Source organism: Ictidomys tridecemlineatus, chromosome 5, assembly GCF_052094955.1.
Source record: "Ictidomys tridecemlineatus isolate mIctTri1 chromosome 5, mIctTri1.hap1, whole genome shotgun sequence".
Classification (NCBI taxonomy): Eukaryota; Metazoa; Chordata; class Mammalia; order Rodentia; family Sciuridae; genus Ictidomys; species Ictidomys tridecemlineatus.
The window spans coordinates 178676380-178696884 of NC_135481.1; the positions used below are offsets into that span (position 1 = coordinate 178676380).

At 44.0% G+C, this 20505-nt stretch overlaps 1 protein-coding gene across 2 annotated transcripts in view; it reads right to left on the reverse strand.

Annotated features, from left to right (window-relative positions):
• Positions 1-2505: 2505 nt before the first annotated feature.
• Uqcc1 (ubiquinol-cytochrome c reductase complex assembly factor 1) overlaps positions 2506-20505 on the reverse strand; it is a 91594-nt gene continuing 73594 nt past the window's right edge. For both annotated transcript variants that reach the window (XM_005329890.5, XM_040274177.2), the window contains exons 8-10: positions 14484-14561; positions 8509-8622; positions 2506-5380 (exon numbers count right to left, since the gene is read on the reverse strand). In XM_005329890.5, the coding sequence (XP_005329947.1) occupies positions 5246-5380; positions 8509-8622; positions 14484-14561 (327 nt within the window). In that variant the 3' untranslated portion in view covers positions 2506-5245. The remainder of the gene's footprint in view (positions 5381-8508; positions 8623-14483; positions 14562-20505) is intronic.

Genomic DNA, 20505 nt, shown 5'->3' on the forward strand with positions numbered 1-20505 from the left:
TAACTTTGTGTGTGTGTGTGTGGCAGGGCGTGGGAGGGGAAGTTACCAGGAATTGAACTCAGGGATGCTTAACAACTGAGCCACATCCCCAGCCCTTTTTACTTTTTTTTTTTTTTTAAAGCGGTCGAAAGCAGGCTTTATTATTATTTTTTTGAACTTTTAATATTTATTTTTTAGTTTTCGGTGGACGCAACATCTTTGTTGGTATGTGGTGCTGAGGATCGAACCCGGGTGGCACACATGCCAGGGGAGCGCACTACCACTTAAGCCACATCCCCAGCCCCCCTTTTTACTTTTTATTTTTGTGGGTGGGGAGGGGGTACTGGGGATTGAACTCAAGGGCACTCCACCCCAGAGCCACATCCCTTTTTTGTATTTTAGAGACCGGTCTCACTGAGTTGCTTAGTGCCTTGCTTTTGCTGAGGCTGGCTCTGAACTGGTGACTCTCCTGCCCCAGCCTTTGAGCTACTGGGCATGGGCCACTGCACCTGGCAGGTGCTTTACATTTAATTGGAATCCCCCTACCTCCTTCACACATCTCCCTTGAGTTTTCACCTCTCTCCTAAAACCTGCCTGGTTTTTCTGTTTCTTCTCAGCTAGCACATCCCAAAATACCAACAGTTGCTGCCATACTCTGCCATCTTCACCACTCGTCTATTCTCTTTACAATTATGTTTCTGAATAGTCAGAAACAAAGGTTCCTGTCTCCAGCTCATTCCCTGGCCCCTACTCTGCAGCAGACCCAATTGAGTCCTTCTGGAAGTGACCCTCGAACCTCCTACCACCTCCTGTGAGGGATTCTGCCTCCCTGTCCTAGTCCCTGGGGTTACCCTCACCTCTGGGAATTCATGCAGATTCATGATTTCCTCCATCCTTTCTATACTCCTTGCCCTTCCCGGGGGCACCTCTACTGCATGAAGTCCACCTCCCACAGCTTGGTTCCCCATGCAGATACCCCAGTGTGCACCAAAAGCAATGGGGTAGGACTGAAGAGACATGTGAGTGTTCGTGCTATGGGGTTGTCTCATACCAGTAAGTGTGAACCTGTTTCATTGCCACATGATGATGGGGCAGCAGTCCCTGCCCTGCCCAGCCTATAGGATGTTGTAATCACCATTTGGAAAAACACAATTCTTTTCCAGCCTGTCTTTCACCAGACCGCACCACCCTTGGCCCCAGGGGAGTTCTGTGGCTGCTCCCCTTCTTTAGGCATTTTGAGCAGTTAGGTGAGTTTTTTCTCTGAGATGTCTCTAGAATTTTTACTTTTCTTTGAATTCCTACTCCCACCCCCTAGAACCTCAACTAGACTCCCTTCCTGGCTGGGCCAATTCATCCTGCACACCACTGTGTATCTCTGATAAGCCTCAACCCTTAGGGCAAATACACCTCCCTGCAGCCTGTCAGATGGCATGGTATCTGGCCAAGCCCACTGCTGGCCCCCTGAACTGTGCAACCTTTCTTTCCTTTAGCAGCCAACTCCACTGGTCCACTTGGGTCTGAAGAGCTTCCTGTTTCCTGCCTTCATCTGGGTAGTTCTACACTTCCTGTTTTTCTTTCCACCTCCCTAAACCCTATCCTGTGGCTGGAATAATGCTTTAGTTTTTGTTTTTTAAATTTATTTATTTTTAAACTTCTTAACTACAGCACAACTGCCCCATTCTCCATCTAGAATTCCCTTCCAGAAGTAAAAGCAGAGAACTTGGGTGGTCAGAGCCACACAAGAGTGCACAGCATGCAGGACCTTCTATCATTTCTGTTTCCCTCAGGTGTAACATGAACTTCACACTTACCCCCATAGGACTGTCAATGAGGACTAAATGAGATAAGTGAAAATACCAAGCTGTGTCTTAGAGCAGAAATTTTTAAAATAGCAGAGGGCTGGGCTTGTGGCTCAGGGGTAGAGCACTTCCCTCACATGTGTGAGGCACTGGGTTCGATTCTCAGCACCACATATAAATAAATGAATAAAATAAAGGTCCATTAACAACTAAAAACAATTTATAAAAATAGCAGCTGAAATGTAGCCTGGGTTTTAATATAAGCTTGCTGTAACAAAGGAGGCTGGGGCACTAGGGCCACCAGTTCAAAGCCAACTTCAGCAATTAAAAAAAAAAATTTAGGCAAAACTGAAACTTCGGAGGCGGTGTTCACATTATTGTTTCTTATTTGCAAATGTTTATAAAACACTTTTCTCCAAAGAGTAAGGAATATGTTTGTATTTTTTTGATGAATTAGCAGACAGACTTTCTTTTATGTGACAATGGGAACCTTAAGGCTTTCCCTTTTCCATACTGGGCTGCCAGAAGGTCAAGTGCAGATCTCCTCACTGACCTGAGGGAGGCAGTGTGGTCTGGAGAATGAGCAGGAGTGCTGGAGTCACATGATGTAGGCTGAAGCACTCTTGGATAACTCTAGACCTCTCTGAACTTTAGTCTCCTCAGTTGTGGAAAAGGGATAAGAAAAATGATGAGGATAACAACTGTTTTACAGGACTGGGTGAAACAATGCATTTAAAATATTTTATTATAAAGAAGTCAGGAAAGTTGACGATTAACAGCCTAGGATTTCTATTTTTCCCCCCTCTTCCCTTGCAATAATATGTGCATGTTATCTTTCAAACTTTGCTTTAATATAGCCTTAGTTTTATTATAAACATGTCTCTTAAATTTGCTATGATTCCCCCTCCCCCAGAAGTATGGAACACAAATGACAAAATCATCCCTAAAAAGCACTCTCTCTAGAGGTAAGAGATCATATCCTTCTCTTGTTTTGTAAAATAACAGTTTACATTAGAAAAACATCAGCTGGTGCTTTTAGTTTTGGTTCCTATGTTAAAGCAAAAGGAGGTGCTTAATATTTTACTATTACTGTTCAAACAAGCTGAACTGTAGGTCAGACTGAGAATGGTCTAGAAAGGAATTTTTTTTTAATTGGGCTTATACTGATAATGACTGATGATTTTAGTCGTTCATTCATTTTCTCATTTATCGAAGTATACACAGATATCGTATATACTTCGATACTCTGCTGAGCACTGGGTGATCCACAGCAACACAACATCTGCTCTACATGGAAGCTCCTCATAAGGCTATGTGCGAGGCGGCTGTGTGGGAGAAAAAAAATCACCACATGTGGCAAGGGAGGTGCTAAGTGAGCAGAGGACGCTGTAAAGAGTCCTGTGGACAGTGTGCCCAGGCCTGAGGGAAACAGGAGAGGTGACATTCGAGGAAACTTGGGATTTCTTTAGTCAGCAGTGAAAGAGATGAGTTCTGGTGGAGAAAACACACGATGTGGTCCCTTCTGGTAACACCAAGTAGTTCCATTTGCTCAGGGAAGAAATGGGTTAGAGATCTACAAAGACAGGCTGGAATGGAAAGGGGTCAAAGAAGAGCCTGAAGCCTCCAAGTCACTTGGCTTTTTATCTTGAAGGGGAGACAGGCTGGCATCGGGACATCAGAGACATGACAGATCCAATCTGGCTCTTTCAAACATTGCTTGAAATGTCACGTGTTGCTGTGTCTGATGATTACCAAATCCTGTGGATACAGGCTCTGCAAGCAAGGACCATCTATTTGCTGCTGGAGGGATTCAGCTAGAACTTGCAAGAACATAGGCCAACCAGGATGTTATGAAGGGCAATCAAGTTCTGGACCAGGGCTGACCCAAGTGACCTTTAAAGTTCCTTCCCAAGCTGAGGTGCTGGAATTCTAAAGGAAGCCCAGTAGCTAAACTGATGTGAGCTGGGATCTGTGGTTAGGGAGCTTCTGGGCAGCAAATGGGTTAATGCTCAAATAACTTTTATATATGAATTAATGTGCAGAGCTGGGAGCCAAAATCTGTTCCATTAATTTTTCCATCCATTCCAGGAGCAGTTAGGTACACACAGTAAAGTTTATTTTGGTGCATGGTATACTTCACTCCATTAAAAATAAATTAATCAGCAAATTCCTGCCTGGCTCAGCTCTGGTTTATGTAAATAGTGCCCAGCTGTAATGAGTTACAAGGTGTTATTATCTCACACACACAGAGGAGGCTTCACTCTGGAGCTCCGCTTGCAACAAAAGCATCTTAAATAAACCAAGAGAAGGCGGTTTGATTTGTAATGTTTTCACAGAAGTGGGATATACCTCACCCGTATAGAGTTTCTTTATATGACTCATTTTATAGCAAGTTCAGTGAAGGACTTTTGATGGGGGAAGGAGGGGCAAGATGGTTCCCCGCCTCCTTTCTTCATTTTAAGAAAATCCCCCAAGAAATGATCCACACTCCGAGGGAGGAGGGGAACTGGTACTCCAGTGCTCAGACAAGGTGGCTCTGCAGCACATTTTCTAGGGTTGGAAAAGGGATAGAGAGCTTGGCATGGGACTGGGTCGAGGGAAGGTACAATGAGGCCAGAAAGAATGTTCTTTTTGCCCCCATATCTCATATAAGGGGAGGCCCAAGAGAGGAAAGACAGCATATTTTTCACTCCCTTCACTGGGGGTTAACAAAGGAACCTTTGTTCTTGAGGCCTCTTTAAATGACTTAGGATGCCACAAGCCCTCTTGGCCTTTAGACCTCTTCAGGCTACCAGAGGATGGCCTGGCAGACTGTGTGTTGGCCAGAGTGACACATCTCTGAGAACCAGAGGCATCGGCAGCAGCAGAGACTATCTGACCTCTCCCCTCTCTCTCTTAACTGAGTTGGGCAGTGCTCCTTAGCCTATGCCATCCATCACCTCATAGAAATTCCTAAAAGATCCTGGAATAAATAAAAGCCATGGCAGAGATAAGTCTCTGTTTCTTTTAATGGCCAACTCAACCCTATGTCTCAAAGCTGGAGGACAGAGTGTGGCTACCTGTCTTGACCCGGCAGCATTGCAAACTGCTCCTAGGCTACAGCAAGCCACTGATAGAGGTATCTCCTTTCTAACCTACCCCAGCCCTTGGTAAGCCTCTAGGAAGAGCTGTCAGTCACAAGTGGTGCTGGAAGGACTTGGGGAGTATGTGCTTCAGGGTGCTCTTTCTTGGGGATCCTCTTGAGGATATGTCAGAAGAGCTAGGGGTTTTCCCTGTACTATTACCCCCAAGCAGATCAGACTCCAGGGCACACTAAGAGGAAACAACATAAATGGGGCCAGGTATTTGACAGCTGCTGTTCAAAGGTCAGTTCAGGCCACTTTCTGCAGGATCCTGGGCCAAACAGGCACTTCTCTTGCTGAGGTTCCTCAAAGCCAGCTGGTCACCTGTCTGGAGGGACCAGCCTCTCAAAGACCCTCATCATTATAAGTGGGAGCATGGGGCTTCAGGATGCTCTGTGGATTCTTCTCCACCAGAGGGCGCCAGTTCACCTCCCCTGTCAGAAGCAGATCCTCACCGTTCATGGAGTCCAGGTACTGCATCTGCAGCAGGAAGAGCAGGGATCAGAGGACAAGGACGGGTGCTGGACACACAAAAGGTGGCATAATGAACCATCTTCCTCAAGAAGAGGAAGGGGAGGGAGTCTGGGGCTTCTGACCATCCAACTTTCAGGCCAGGTGACTCTGACTTCCCAGATTATTACTTTAAGGAGATCTGGAGAAACAAGTCTGGGGGAAGAAGCTTCCTGGAAAGATTTTAGGGAATTCCCCATCACACCTCTGAACTTACACACCCCAGTGACATTTATCTCCCTGCTGCACTCTCCCTACAAAGTTTTTGCAGGCCAGAAAGTCAGTCTGCAACTTACAGAAGTCACCCCATCCAACACTGCTGGGAGAAAAGAATCCCAATTTTACTCCTTCCCTTCTCGGAGATCTATGTTCCCTTGTTTGAGGGGGGACAGAATGTGTACCTTCATGGACACGTGGAAAGATAAAGTTATCTGCACAGAGCTGATCACCCAAACTTTTTCTTTTTTCTCTTTTTTGCTAATACATATGCCTTTTGTCTTCCAGAGTGCCCCATCTAGGATGGGTGGGGAAGTCTGACAGAGCCTCACAGTTCTGCTGTTAGGATGGTCATCATCCCAGAAATGCCCCTGCTGCTCTCCTATAGCTTTCACCACTGATCCTCAGTGTTCCTGCTGAAACTGGGGAAGGTGGGGTGGGAACCAAATGCCTATCCTTCTGCTCCCCACAAATGACAGATGTTCTGACATTTGGAGAAAGTGATCATGTCCACTCTGGGCTTTCTTCTAACTAACTTCTTATTAACCTCCAGCCCATTTGGCACTCGGAGGGTGAGCTCCAGTTGCCACTGTCCTGGGCAATGCCATGCCCCTGAATGCTTTTAGACCTGCCCAAGGACTCCAGGTACACAACCCTCCATGTGGAGAAGGAACACCTATGATGCAGGCAAACAGAAGGAGCTTCAGGGGAAAGGGTGAGGCAGTTCTGCAAGAGACAGATGGGCTAATGAGGAGGTGAAAGCATCTCTGGAGGAGTCCCTGGCTGCCTGCTAGTTAGGAGGGCTGCAGATGGGAAATGCTTCCAAGTGGACAGCAACATCTCCTGTGAGAGCTGGATCACAGCAAGAAGCACCACTATATCTAGACAGATGAGGCTTCCTTGGGGGAAAGGGAAGACCAGGAGCTTCATCTTAAGCCTAGGATTATATCCCTCTTCCAAGAACTTATCACTCTTACTGACCCATCTTCAGACTGCTGAACCTTGAACTCAACCCCAGCCTCTTGATATACTTCAGGTCTAGAATTTCACATGTCCTATGTCTTTTTCCAGGGCAAGAAGCTCAACTGAACTGCCATCTTTCCTAAAGTCCACTCCTCTTTCTAGTGACTACATTTCCGCCCCTAAGCTACTACTGCCTATCTTCTGAGTTGTAAACCTCCACATGTCCCACACTGGTTACCAAGCAGCACCAGGAATAGGACTGGAGTCTGCTCAAGGTTCAGCTTCCTGATTTTCCTTGATCCACCTGGACAAAACACACCTCTCTCTTGGTCCTTCCCCAACACTCTGTCTACCTGGATCACGGGGCAAGATTGACTTACTCCAGGACTAGCCATGTGCCTGACTGGCTCCTCAAACATAGGACTAGGCCTAGTTAATCTGCTCTCCCAGCAATAGGGCCTGGCATGGCAAGTGCTCAAAGGCTTGCTGACAGAACTGGGTCCCCATCAAAGTTCCCTGCTTTCCTAAGGGCCCCATCACTGTTTTTCTGACTCTCACTGGAGCTATATAAGAACTTCTATATAGGGATATTGGTTGTATCAACCCCTTCTTCGGGGTCCCTGGAGAGGTCCCAGCTGTGCCTTTGTTGTGTGTGGCCTCTGGCATATGCCCACCGTGGCAGATGGAAAAGTTGGGTGGGTCTCTCAGAAAACAGCATTTGCTTTGCCAATTGCTACTCCTGTCTGAGGGCGAGTCCAGTTAACAGTGAGAGTCTCAGAATTCTCCGTGGGTGGAGCACTCTGGCCCCAGTGCCTTCTCCCTGGCTCTGACAGATTTGAATAGTCAAACAGAAGTTCTGGCTTCTGGGGTTCTCTACCCTCTGAGTCTGAAGAGCCTCAATATGTCACCTTTTCAGCAATCAACTAGGTAGTCCTATTGGCCATGACTGCAAAAGAGCCGATAGCCCTTCCTTTTCCCGACTGTTGGAGGTTTGAAGACCGTGGATACAGGTGAACCAGAGAACAACTGGGTGAGGCCCCTTCAGCCCCAGGGCCAGGTCCATGAAGCAGAGGTGTGACTCATGGGCAGCCAAGCTGATGAGCTGTCTGCAGCAGCTGAGGCCTTTAGTGGTGACATGAATCACCCAGCTTGGGGTCTGAGGCCAACTGTGTAAGCTGACTCACTGGGAGACCCTGGAAAAGCCTCCATGTTCTCCTGTTGTCACTCGGCCTACTCATCTAGAAAGTTTGAGTTTCTCATCTTTATAGAATCTGAGGACAGGGAGATCAAGGAGTTGATTCTCCACGGGGTTGAGAAAGCTGTGTAGTAATGCAGTCCTTGCAGTGGAGCTTCTCCTAGAAGCTCTGGTGTCAGGGAGCCCTGGGGAGCTAGAGAAATGAGGACTTGAAGTGAGGAGACCCTGCTAGACAGTGAACAGCAGCCAGTGGGAAGATTCTGGGGGTATATCTGTGGAATACTGCTTAGAACCTGGTCCTGCAAGTCAGGAACAGGAAATGCATCCTGGGCTCTAAGTGGATATATAAGGGGGCTACATAGGTGGGCCAATATGCCCCATGCCTGTATGTATCTTTCAGGACTCCATGAGCCTAGCATTTAGTACAGTACCTGGCACACAGTAGGCAATGCAATGTATAGAGAATGGATAACAACTACAATTTTCTGAAAGCAGGAAGTTACTCAGTGTCCTTCCTTCTCTATTATATTCCCTGGGTCCTTGGCCTAGTTCACAGAGGATACTGGCTCTTAATCGGTGCCTGCTGCTTACATGATCAAGTCAGAATTCCTGCAGACAGGTCTCTGGCAACTCAGCCTCCCATGTTTCCCTAAAAGTCTAGCACCCATAACCTCAAGATGACCCACTTTTCAAAACATTCTGCTGGGGGGTAAAGGGCACCCACCTGTTTCCTCACATATTCCACCAGCAATTCAAGCTGTCTGGGGTCTTCACATTTCTGGTTGAAGAAGGTTCTCCAGAGGGCAGCAGCCAACCCATGATCATCTGAAAGGATCCCCTGGAACACAGAGTATAACAATTAGTCTTCCAGAGAGTACTGCAGGGCCATGATAGAAAAACTGGGGATATTGTGAACACAAGAAAAAACAAAGAACCGGTTCAGAAGGACCTCACAGAGACATTGAGGGGGAAATGAGGGAGCTGCACCACAGAGCTGGAAAGGGTCTTACAAGAGCACTCAGTCCAACTTCTTCACTTTACACAGAGGAAAAACCTGGGGCCCAGAGGGTACAAGTCACTGACTGAGGTGATGCAGAGCTGAGACTCACATTTGATTGACCCTCCCAGCACAACAACTCACCATGCCTGGCCCAGCCAATGACTGAGAGGCCAAGAAGAGAAATGGTAGCAGCAGTGCCTGTGCTGCTGCTCACAGCATGGCTGACAGTGTTTTGAATGTTTTCCCAGGAATGGAAGTGGGTGTGGACTACACCTTCTTGCTTGGACAAGGGCACCCATCTATGAGGCAGCTGGTTCTTTCAAGAGAGCCAGGAACCTTGCCTTCACTGTCACTCACCTCTGGGTTGGCCTTGACTGGCCCAGCCTCTCCCTAAGTAGAGGAACAGGCTGTTCAGCAGGATTGCCATGGGCCACAGAGGGCCACTAAGGGCAATGTGCAGAGCCTGAATCTGTATATGCCTGATACTGCCTCTCCTGGCACAGAGAATTCTGCTGGGAAGCCCAAATATCACAGAGGCTAACTAGAGCCATTTTCTAGCTTAGATCTCTCAGGGAGAGAGGGATGGAGGTGACTGAGGGAAAGGTCTTGGGAAATTGCTCTGAGTGCCAAAATAGTGTGTGGAACTGAAGTGCTGACTTGGAGTTGGAAGGCTGGATCAAGTCCTAGTTCTGCCATGCCAAGCTCAATGGTGATGGTTAAACCCGAGCCTCATACTTCTCAGCTATTAAAGAGATGAAAATACTTGCTCTACTTACAGCATCTTTGAATTATAAAAAATAAGATAATGTGCCAGGCATGGTGGTGCTCACCTGTAATCCCAACAACATGAGAGGCTAAGGCAGAAGGAGCTCAAGTTGCAGGCTAGCCTCAGCAACCTAGTGAGACTCCATCTCAAAAAAAAAAAAGGACTGAGGACATAGCTCAGTGGTAGAACACCTCTAGTTCAATCCCTTGTAACAAAAAAAGTTTTTAAATAAAAATAAGATAATGTAAAGGCATTTTTAAAGTATAATATGTTGAATACAAGCACTTAGAAGCATGCTGTAGCTGGCAGCTGTGGATACAGTCAAGACAACAGCAGGATCTGAAGCCAGACTGCCAGAGTTCAAATGTAGCTCTGAAGCTGGGTGCAGAGTCACACACCTGTAATCCCAGCACTCAGGAGGCTGAGGAGGGAGGATCACTTAAGCTTAGAAGTTTGAGGTCAGTCCGGACAACATAGCAAGACCCTTTCTCAAGAAAAGAAAAAAATAAAGCTAGCTCTGTAATTCTTTTTTTTTTTTTTTAAGTTGTTGATGGGCCTTTTATTTTATTCATTTATTTATATGTGGTGCTGAGAATTGAACCCAATGCCTCACACATGTGAGGCAAGTGCTCTATCACTGAGCCACAATTCCACCCCTAGCTCTGATACTTGATGGCTGTGTGGCCTCTAAAAAGTCATTAACCTTTCCCAAGCCTCAGTTCTCATGAGTAAACAAGAATAATCCCCTTCCTGAGCCTCAGTTTCTCATGAATTAAACAAGAATAATTCTCATCTCATAGAGCTACTGTAAGCATTAAAAGACAATACCTGTGAAAGCCTCTGTAAGTGGTAAACATTGCAAAGACTCAGGAGCACTTGTTCCATTTTATTTGATGGTCTGGTCTCTAGGGCACTGTGGTATTTGAGGTCTGGTTCCAGGCCTGCTGCCAGGAAGGGCCATGTTCAGTGTGGGAAGGTGACAATTTGGTGGAAAAGTATTCCACCTGCTCCAGACACCCTCTACTAAATACCTCACAGTCCCACAGCTGAAGATTGTCCTGGCAACAGGGCTGAGTCAGGAAAACACGCTTCTTCTGGCAGATAGCAATACGGACCCAGGACAAGCTCAGGCACATCACCATTCTCCAAGCTATTTGCTAACACAACACCCTGCCTTTGTGCCCTGGGCACAGGCTAGAGTGTTGCTGGCAGAGAACCACATGCGTAATATGTGAAAAACTGAGAATGGGAGTGGGTATCACAGGGACTTGAAGAATTTGTAGAGCCCAGGACAGGAAGATACTGTCAGCCATGGCCTGCTACAAACAGGCAGCCTTAATTGGTATGCAAGAAGACTGGAGCAGGGAAAATCCATAAGCAGGAATTTCTGAGCAATCTGAGGAAGACTCAGGACTTGATAACAGTGCCAACAACCTGACTCTTCCAGATTGTCAGGGTTCCTTCATGCAGACGGCTCTTAGTGAGTACATATGACATGTAGCACAGATACTATTACCCCCATGTGAAAGATAAGTACTGAGGCTCAGGGGTTAGTTAGCTAATTGGTGATGGAAGTAGATCCAGCTAGCACTGCTGAGGTCAGGGGATGCTGCTGCCTCACTCTAGGCATGATGTAGTACCTGGCACACAGTGCAAGTGATCAGAAAATAGCTGATCACCCACCAGACTGCTAGTAACTCAGTAAAAACAAATGGGAGACTGGCCTGGGAGTGTAAATTTCAAATAAAGGAAGCAGAAAAGGAAAAGGGGTGCTTAGGAGCTAAGCATTTGGTTGCACAATTTTCCTCATGACTTCTTTCCCTCACAATACAAAGAGAGCATTCCTTCAGGAAATTAAGATACCCTGATGGAAAGAAACTGAGAGGAAGTCAAGGGGCTGTCCTGGCACTAGTGGATCTGGTTACAGTGATGGGTTTAGAGTGGCAGAGTTTCACTTGGATGAGACTGATTTAACACTACTGTGCACTTAGCATATACTAAGAACAGAGTCAAAGTAACCTGGGCTCAGCTCTCAGGGAGCCTGCAATCTTAGTGGGAGGGAAGGGACAAAGCTAGTGCACATCAAACAGCTGCACAGAACGAAGTTGGAAGGAGTGAACAAATGCTAAGCTGCATGGTAGACCCCAACCTATGGGCTGCACAGGACCTCCTTATTCTTCAGCCTTAGATCTCTGATGACTCCTCATTCCCCTGTTATTCTCTATTACTGCATTCTATTTGTAATTAGACATTTATTTACTTGTTACTTGCTGCTTGTTTACTGTCTGCTTGTCTCTCAGTAATAAGATAATTTTTGTAGGAAAGAGACCATGTTTACTTGATTCACCAATATATTCCCAGTGCATGGTAGACACCCAATAAACACATGCTAAATGGACAGGAATGTTGAAATGTGGAGTCAAAGCACCAGAGATCTAGAAAGGTCAGGGAAAGTTGTGGAGACATGAGCTTTAAAGAATGGGGAAAACGTAGACAGCTGCAGGACACTGTAAGCAAGAGAGAACATTAGTGCATTAAATATACACATAGGGCTGGATGTGGTGGAACACACCTGTAATTTCAACCACTCAGGAGGCTGAGGCAGGAGGATGAAAGTTTGAGGTCAGCCTGAGCAACTTGGCTGGCTTCAAATGCTGTCTCAAAAGAAAATTAAATTTAAAAAGGAGAGGATGGCATGGTGGCCTACAGTTATAATCCCAGTGACTTGGAAGGCTGGATCACAAATTTGAGGTCAACTTGAACAACTTAGTGAGACCTGTCTCAAAATAAAATTGTGTGTGTGTGTGTATATATATATATATATATATATTTTTTTTTTGTTTGTTTGTTTGTTTTAAAGGGCTGGGCTCAGTGACCCATGCCTATAATTCTAGCTCAGGAGGATGAGACAGAAGGACCAAAAATTCCAGGCTAGCCTCAGCAACTTAGCAAAGCCCTCAGCAACTTTGTGAGACCTGGGGTAGAGTACACTGGGTTCAATCCCCAGCAGTGCACCAAAAAAATTAAAAAAAAAAAAAAAAAAAAGCACCCCAGGTAACTTGTGATCTGGTGTGTTCAGGTAAAATGCTCCTACCAGAATGGACTGGAACAGATACCATTCAGTGCATTTTTATTAATGCTGATGAATGAACTAATATATATATGGGGGGGAGGGAAAGAATTCTGACATCAGAATGCATCTAATTTAGCAACCAATATGTACCAGGTGCAGTGATACACACTTGTACCTCAGAAACTCAGGAGTCTAAAGAAGGAGGATGGCAAGAAGTTCAGGCCCTGCCCCAGCAACTAAGCAAGACCCTGTCTCAAAACAAAAAAATAAAAAGATTGAGGATGTAGCCAAAAAAAAAGCAACTAATATGCACAGATAAGCAATGTTTCTCAATTCTCATATCAAAGCTCATATTAAACTAGAGATATGTATGGTATGTAGTCTAAATTGCTCTCTTAAACTGAGGATAGCTAGTAGGTTGGGAATCTGGAGACCTCAATTTAAATTTTAACTAGTCCCATGATCTGAAGCAAGTCATTTAACTTAATTTGGGGACAAGTTTATTTTCTGGCTTTCATTACTGTCTTTCTGATAACACTTTACGCAGCCTGAACTCCACTGCCTCATGTTCACCCCTTTGTGCATTTCCTCCCCTCTTTACTGCTCACCTACTGCAATGCCAAGCACTACTCTGGCAACAGAAATATACACAGTAGGCACTGCTACCTCCCAGAAGAAAATCTACACCCAGCCAGGGTGACAGTTAATGCTAATATAGTAAGAGCTGTGAAGTCCAGGGAAGGCTGAATGAGCTAAGCCTGGTGAAGGTCAGGGATCACTTCCTAGGAGGGGTGATAATGAGTACACTGAGTACAAAGACACGTGGTTTATTCCCCCTCCCCACCAAAAAAAAAAAAAAGTCTGGTGAATCCTGGTGGTATGTATACAGGTGCTCATTCTCTATCTTTTAACTTTTCTGTGGGGGTGGATGATGGGAGATGAGCTAGACACTACAACATGGATGAACCTTGAAGACATTATGCTAAATGAAACAAGTCAGGCACAAAAGGACAAATACAGTGAAATTCCATTTACATGAGGATCCTAGAGTGCTCCAAGTCACAGAGACAAAAAGTAAAACTGTTGCCAAGGGATGGAGGAAAGAGGGTATAGAGGAATCAGTGTTCAGAGCACAATAAGACAAATATACTTACAGCCACTATTCTGAACGTTTAAAATTGTTAAAATGGAAAATTTTATATTATGTATATTTTACAGTAAAAAAAGATGAGATAGAGTTAAATGTTCTGATATGGAAGGATTCCCAAGATACATGGTTCAGTAAAAAAAAGTAAGCTGAAGAATAGTGTATAGAGTGTAACTCTCCATTTGCATAAAGGAGAAAAAATATGTTTATTTATGCACAGATAATATCTAGAAGGACATCCAAAAAGCTATTAATAATATTAGTTTTCCTCTGGGGCAGAGAAAAGGGCAAAAGAGAAAATGGGGCCTTCTGTTTATATTTCAACCACTTATGTAGAATTTCACAAACTTTTTTAATGAATATGTACTACTTTTATAATTAAAGGAAAAAAAAGTACGTAATTTGCCTGGCTATCATGCTATCTACATGTGAATGTCCCTCTCTCTGGGAGAAAATGGGGCTGAGACAGTGTCTGACTTGCCAGTGTCTGTCTATCCAATACCCAGCAGGCACTTAAGCACTGACTACTTTAAGATGTGACCACATTATTTAGTGCTGTCTTTTCCAACACTGGTGAACCAGTCAATGAGATGAAGAAATAGATATTAAGCCATAACGACAGGCAGTAAAGATGGTCCTGAAGCTTCCTTCAGATCAAAAGCCTTTGTTAGGGAAGGCCACTGTTCTGCTCAAGACCCGACATGTAATCTTACCTCATCATATCCCAAGATTGCTGCATAGAAATTATTTGTCATGAGGATCATGTTCTTCTTCAGGACATAGGAATTAACCTACAAAAACAAAGGGCAAAAACAAAACAGATGAAAGAAAGGAAAAAAGCTAAAAAGTATGACCTTAGGCTCTTTGCTGTCACAGACTGTTAATAGAAAAAGAGAAAGAAATCTTAAGTCTAACTGCCAGTCCAGTTCCAATACCTTTTGTCTATCAGAATTCTCAATTCGCCAACTTTTTTTTTTTTTTAGGTTTTATATCAAACTACACAAAGCAATCAGTTTGATGAACTGATCAAACTACACATCTGGTTTTGTGTTAGATAATATGAACATGATATATAAGAAATGGTGTCTTAATTGGATGAACATAGTCTACTATGGAAAAAGAGCATATAAAACAACAACAACAACACTGCAACCTGTTGTCTCAAATCTTACTCAAAATGTGCTAAGAGAGAAATGAATTTCAGAGCAATGACTTCTTGTTGGGAATGAGTGCTCCAGGAAGTAACACTTAAGTGGACCTGGGACAAGTTCTGACAGGCATGACAGGAGGCAGAGGAGAGGGGCCCTTCAAGACAGGGAGAACACAAAAGAAAAAAGAAAAAAAAAGACAGGGAGAACAAAGTGTGCAGAGGTGAGCAGCAGGAAAAAGAATACCTGGGAGTGTTGAGGAAGGGGAATGGGTAGAAACACTGGAAAAGTATGTTGGCACCTGGTTAGGAAATGTCTCAAGGGCTGCTCAGAAGAGCTTGTCATAATGAAAGACAAAAAGAAGGAAGCTGTCAGAGGTGGGAAGAGGAGGGAGAAAGGCATGACTGTGAGATGGTGAGGAGCACTGAGGGCCTCTGAGGATGTGGAGAGGAGCGAAGAATTAGATGGGCATCTTGGAAGCAGTAAGACTAATGCTGAGAGACTGTTTTAGAAAGGCAATTCTTGGGATTGTAGAGACCCTCAGAGAATTAGGGAATAGTCAAGGGCACCTTCAGAGCCTGGAGTTCACTGGATGTTTTGACCTTCAGGCAGTAAATAATACGCTTCACGGCAAGGTCCAAGTTTTAGTCTTCTCTGGGATCCCAGCAGAAAGCTCTTGTAGTATGTAACACAGAGTAAGGACTCGCTATTTAACCTAACTGGTTTTAGAAACCACCAAACATTATTTGGAACTTATAGAATAACAACCCTCTCCATGACCTCGTCTACCATAATCTCCATTTATTGAGTACCTGCTATGGGCCAGGTGCTTTATTAACATCATCTCTTCTAATCCCCACTAGAAGTTCACAGAGGCAGATAGATGTGTGTTACAATCACCTACATGTGACTGCTTGAGGCACTCACGGAGGTGAAGTGACTTGCCCTAAATCACACAGCAAATCAGCAATAAAACTGGGAATGGCATTCAGGTCAGTCTGAATACAAAGTCCATACTGCCTTCCATTCCACAGATGCCTGCCTCCAAGAGGAAAATTTTACTTAGGATCACAAATCAAAAGACTGAGAGTGATCTTATCCTGTGGTCATAACTATTGTCTGAAGAAGAGCAGGAAAGGCAAAAGGATTTGGATTTAGAATCAAAATCCTGAGTCCAAGTCATAGTTCTGCTATGTATGATCTTCAGCAAGTAAAATAACCTCTCCAAGTCCATTTTCTTGTCTTTTAAATGCCCTGCACACAAGGGTTATTTTCAAGAGCAAATGAGTTAGTGTATATTCATTCATTAATTTAACAACATATGTTGAAAGCCTTCGTAAACTGCACAGGGCAAGGAACTATGAGTAATAACTTCTGATTTGTTTATGTAAAACTAAAACCAGTTCCAATACTTTATAGTCATGGATAATTTTCAAAAACAAAAAGAGAAATGTGAAGCTCAAGGCTGGAAAATGTGAGATTGGTGGCAGAGGGGAGTGCAAACCACAATCTTTCCCACCATCTTCAACCAGGGTGGCATCAGCCATCCATCCTCTGTGTTCTCAGAGCACTGTGTACACTTTTCCCCCTGGGTACACAACATGGTTTAGAGTTGCTTATGCACCTGCCTCTCTCACCAAACTAGAAGCTACAAGGGTCACAGACATTGTGACTGATTAATCTCAGCACCCCAACAGGTGGTCCATAGCCAGAGACAGGGGCGGGGCACATACAGATATGCTGTTAACAGAATCTTTACAAGGGTACCACTCAGAGCATGTCTGGTTCAATGACACCGTTGCTTTGTTCTGTTTGGGGTTTTGCTACTAAACAACTTCCATGTTTCTGAAAAATCCAGAAACATATCACCAAACTTCTGCTCATCTTCCAAATGGACCGGGGAAAAGAAAATCAAGAAAACACACCAGAGCTAGAGTTCATTCCTTCTGGCTTGTGAAGATGCAACTTTGACTCAAACTACTTAATACCCATTTGGAGGCTCTCCCTGCTCCCAGGCCAGTTGTTTTCTTAACTGTGCAAGAAGCACTTGAGCCACAAAAAGACATCAGGAGTGTCAAACACCATAAAGCAGGAGGACCTCTCAGAGGAAAACATTCACAAATCTGCTCTGTGGAACCAGTGTACATGTTGAATCACACCATTAAGCTCTGGAGCTAGAAGAACCCTCAGAGATTGCCTACCTCAATACCCCTGAGGAGATGGCCCAAAAGGGGATAGACACTCATCCAAGGTCACACATCAAGTTAGTGCCAGAACCAGGATTAGAATCTAATTTCTGGGCCAGTACTTTTCCTACTTCACCCTTTGCAGAGTATTTTCAGAGATCACCAACATATTAATCTGCAAACCTCAGTTCTTGCTTCCCTGCAAGACCCAAGTATGAACAAAAACAAGTTCTCCTCTTGGGATGCACCTGCTTCCTGGCTGTCTGTTGCCCAGAAAAAACAAACTGCAGGAGTGGAGCTCTTTATTAGCAAGGTTCCTCTACCTCCTGGTCCTCATAAGTCCAGTGACCTATAAGCTGCTTCTCCCCGTCACCTCCAGTTGAGAGATGGCAAGCTGCCACAGATAGGGATGGTTTTCAGATCTCATCACCAGGCTGGATTAGATCATGAAAAGGACTCTTCCTGGAAGACAGTGGAAGCTCAATCAGTGCAGACACGTGATCTATAGGCAACAGGTGAGGGAAAGTGACAGCAGCTTCCTGAACTACTGAACTCACCTCACTGGGCCTTTCTTGCCAGCCTAACAGTGAAGAGGAACTGAATATTCCCTCTGGTGAACCCTACTGGATTTTATTCCCTACTTAAGCTCTTGTTTGCTGGTATGCAGGTTCTCTTTCTACTTATTGCCAGATCATTCTGTATGGAACACCAAGCCTATAGAGATGCCCCCAGCAGAAGAGAAACTCCTCCCAGATAATGTTGGGCTGCTTGCTTATTAAACTCTTATCCTTTCCATAATGATTTGCTTTTTATAAAAACCCATACATACTGCACTACCACATGGGAAAGGTTCCTTTTATATCAGTTACTCATATTTTCCCATTTATTTAAGCTATTAAAATTCATGCAGATATTTTATAAGCCATCAGGATTCGGTGCCTGGTATTACTGAGTGTTTAATAATAAACTAAACAGAAGAAATCAGAGGGTTAAATGATGACTGCAATTCCTGTAATGACTTAATTAAATTTTTATTGAGTACATAAACTATGATGTCATTTCTAGCCAACCATGGCTCTGCTTTCCCAGCATGTCACAGGGTGGGAGCACTCAATAGGAGGCTAAGCTAAATGAGCAGCAGGTCTCTGCTGAAATGGGGAGGGGAGCAAGGCTCATGTAACACACTCAATAAATTATCCGTTCATTTTTAAACAAAGTCCGTGAGTTATAATATATTTGCCATGCACTTTTTATGACATAATAAAAATGTTACCTTAAGGATTACTTAACACATACTACAAATGTTATAGCAGAGGCAGGCACAAGGGGCAAAGAAAACAAACATAAGCAGGCCAGGGACGGGTCCTGGAGTTTATGTCCCAAGGGAACAACGTAGTATATTAAAAAGGGAATGCAAAAAAAAAAAAAAAAAAAGTGGGGGGGGGATACAAGAGTTCAGGGCTACTAATCAGCAGATTAATGAATGACAACCAACAGGGAACACAGCAATAAGAAATCTTGCAAGGCACATGTTCAATTAATGTAGTATTCTCAAGGAGGAATATTAACTTTAAAGAGATGCCAGTTCATTTGAGGCCAATTCACTGCCCCTTTCCCCCTTTTCACTGTTGCAGCTCTTAAAGACATTCATGTAACTGCTTAACAGAGGAACCAGACTATGTGAATAGAGGAACTGAAAGGAGATCCAGTTCGAAGTTCTCCATAAGCTCTAGAAGGTTCTTTGAGATTGGTCCTTGGTATTTTTTCTGCCTCACCTCCTCTTGCCTCCCCACTTTCATCTAAGAATTGACTCTGCAATTTCCACAGCTATGTCATGGTCTCTGACATTTCAGCCACGTTGCTGCCAGGAATCCTTCTCTATCTACTAATGGAAGGGATGCTAATACCTTCTTGCCTTCTAAGACCTAGCTCCCAAATTACATTCTCTACAAAGCCTCTCCCCTCCCCAATCCACAGGTGGCACAAAAATTATTAGAATCCTGAAGCAGGTCCCATAATTCACTGTGACCAAGTGCCAAGAGCTGTGCTTAGAGCTTTATGCATATTAGCTTAATCCTTCCCAATGACTCCATGGCACAGGTACTGCTATTACCTCCACTTTAGAAAAGAGGAAGCTGAGGGACTGAGGTTGTAGCTCAGTGGTAGAGTGCTTGCTTAGCACAGGTGAGGCTCTGGGTTCAATCCTCAGCACCACATAAATATAAATAAATAAAATAAAGGTATTGTATCATCTACAACTAGAAAAAATAAAAATTAAAAAAAAAGAAAAGAAAAGAGAAAGCTGATGTCTGGGAAAGTTAAGGCTACTCAGCTAGGAACTAGTCGAATAAAGGTTAGAAGACAGAGCAGTACAATTCCATTAATAATCCATGTTACTATAAATAATGTGGTTACCCTTCATGTGCCCCACACCTCAGCTTAATTGTAGAGGCAAAACAAAAAATGTCAAAATGGTCTTGGGTAAACACAACTCAGAGATTCCCAATTCCAGTGGTAGCTAGAGATGGTATCATCAGACACCCCTAGTATAACACCAAGCACCGCCCCTGGGAAAACTGGGGAGAAGGAAAAAAGGTGCAATTATGGTGAGGGGAGGGGGAATCAAAGAAGATGGGTATAGAAGTGATACAGGTAAGAATAAGCTATAAGATTACTAACTTGAGGCAAAGGTGCTAATAGTAGCAGAACAAGAATTTGTTAAGAGCTGGGGATGTGGCTCAAGCGGTAGCTCACTCGCCTGGCATGTGTGCGGCCGGGGTTCGATCCTCAGCACCACATACAAACAAGGATGTTGTGTCCGCCGAAAACTCAAAAAAATAAATATTAAAAAAAAAAAAGAATTTGTTAGAGTAAATGAATGACAAAGGGTGACCAGTGCTGAAGAATAGGAATATATCAAAGTCATCATAAGGCAACAATGCAATATAAGATTGCAGGTTGCGTTTTCATCATCTTTTTAGTAGACACCCACCAATGCTATATCATTAATACTTTGCAGAAACATCACATGCTTTGGTCAAGTGGTAATATGAAAATCAGCTGGCCTATTTAAATTTAATGTTAGAAATTAGCCCACTGTGGGGGCTGAGGTTGTGGCTCAATGGTAGAGTGCTTGCCTAGCACATGTGAGGCACTGAATTTAATCCTCAGCACCACATAAAAATAAATAAATAAAATAAAGGTATTGTGTCCAACTACGACTAAAAATTTAAAAAATTTAAAAAAAAAGAAATTAGCCCCCTGTGAAATATTATGTGAGATACATATAAGTGGGGTGAGAATAGATAGACGAAAGAGAAGGACACACAGAGAGAACATATACAAAAGTATGTACGTAACTCACTTAGTTACATTAGGACTAAAAGATTTACTGAGGGTCT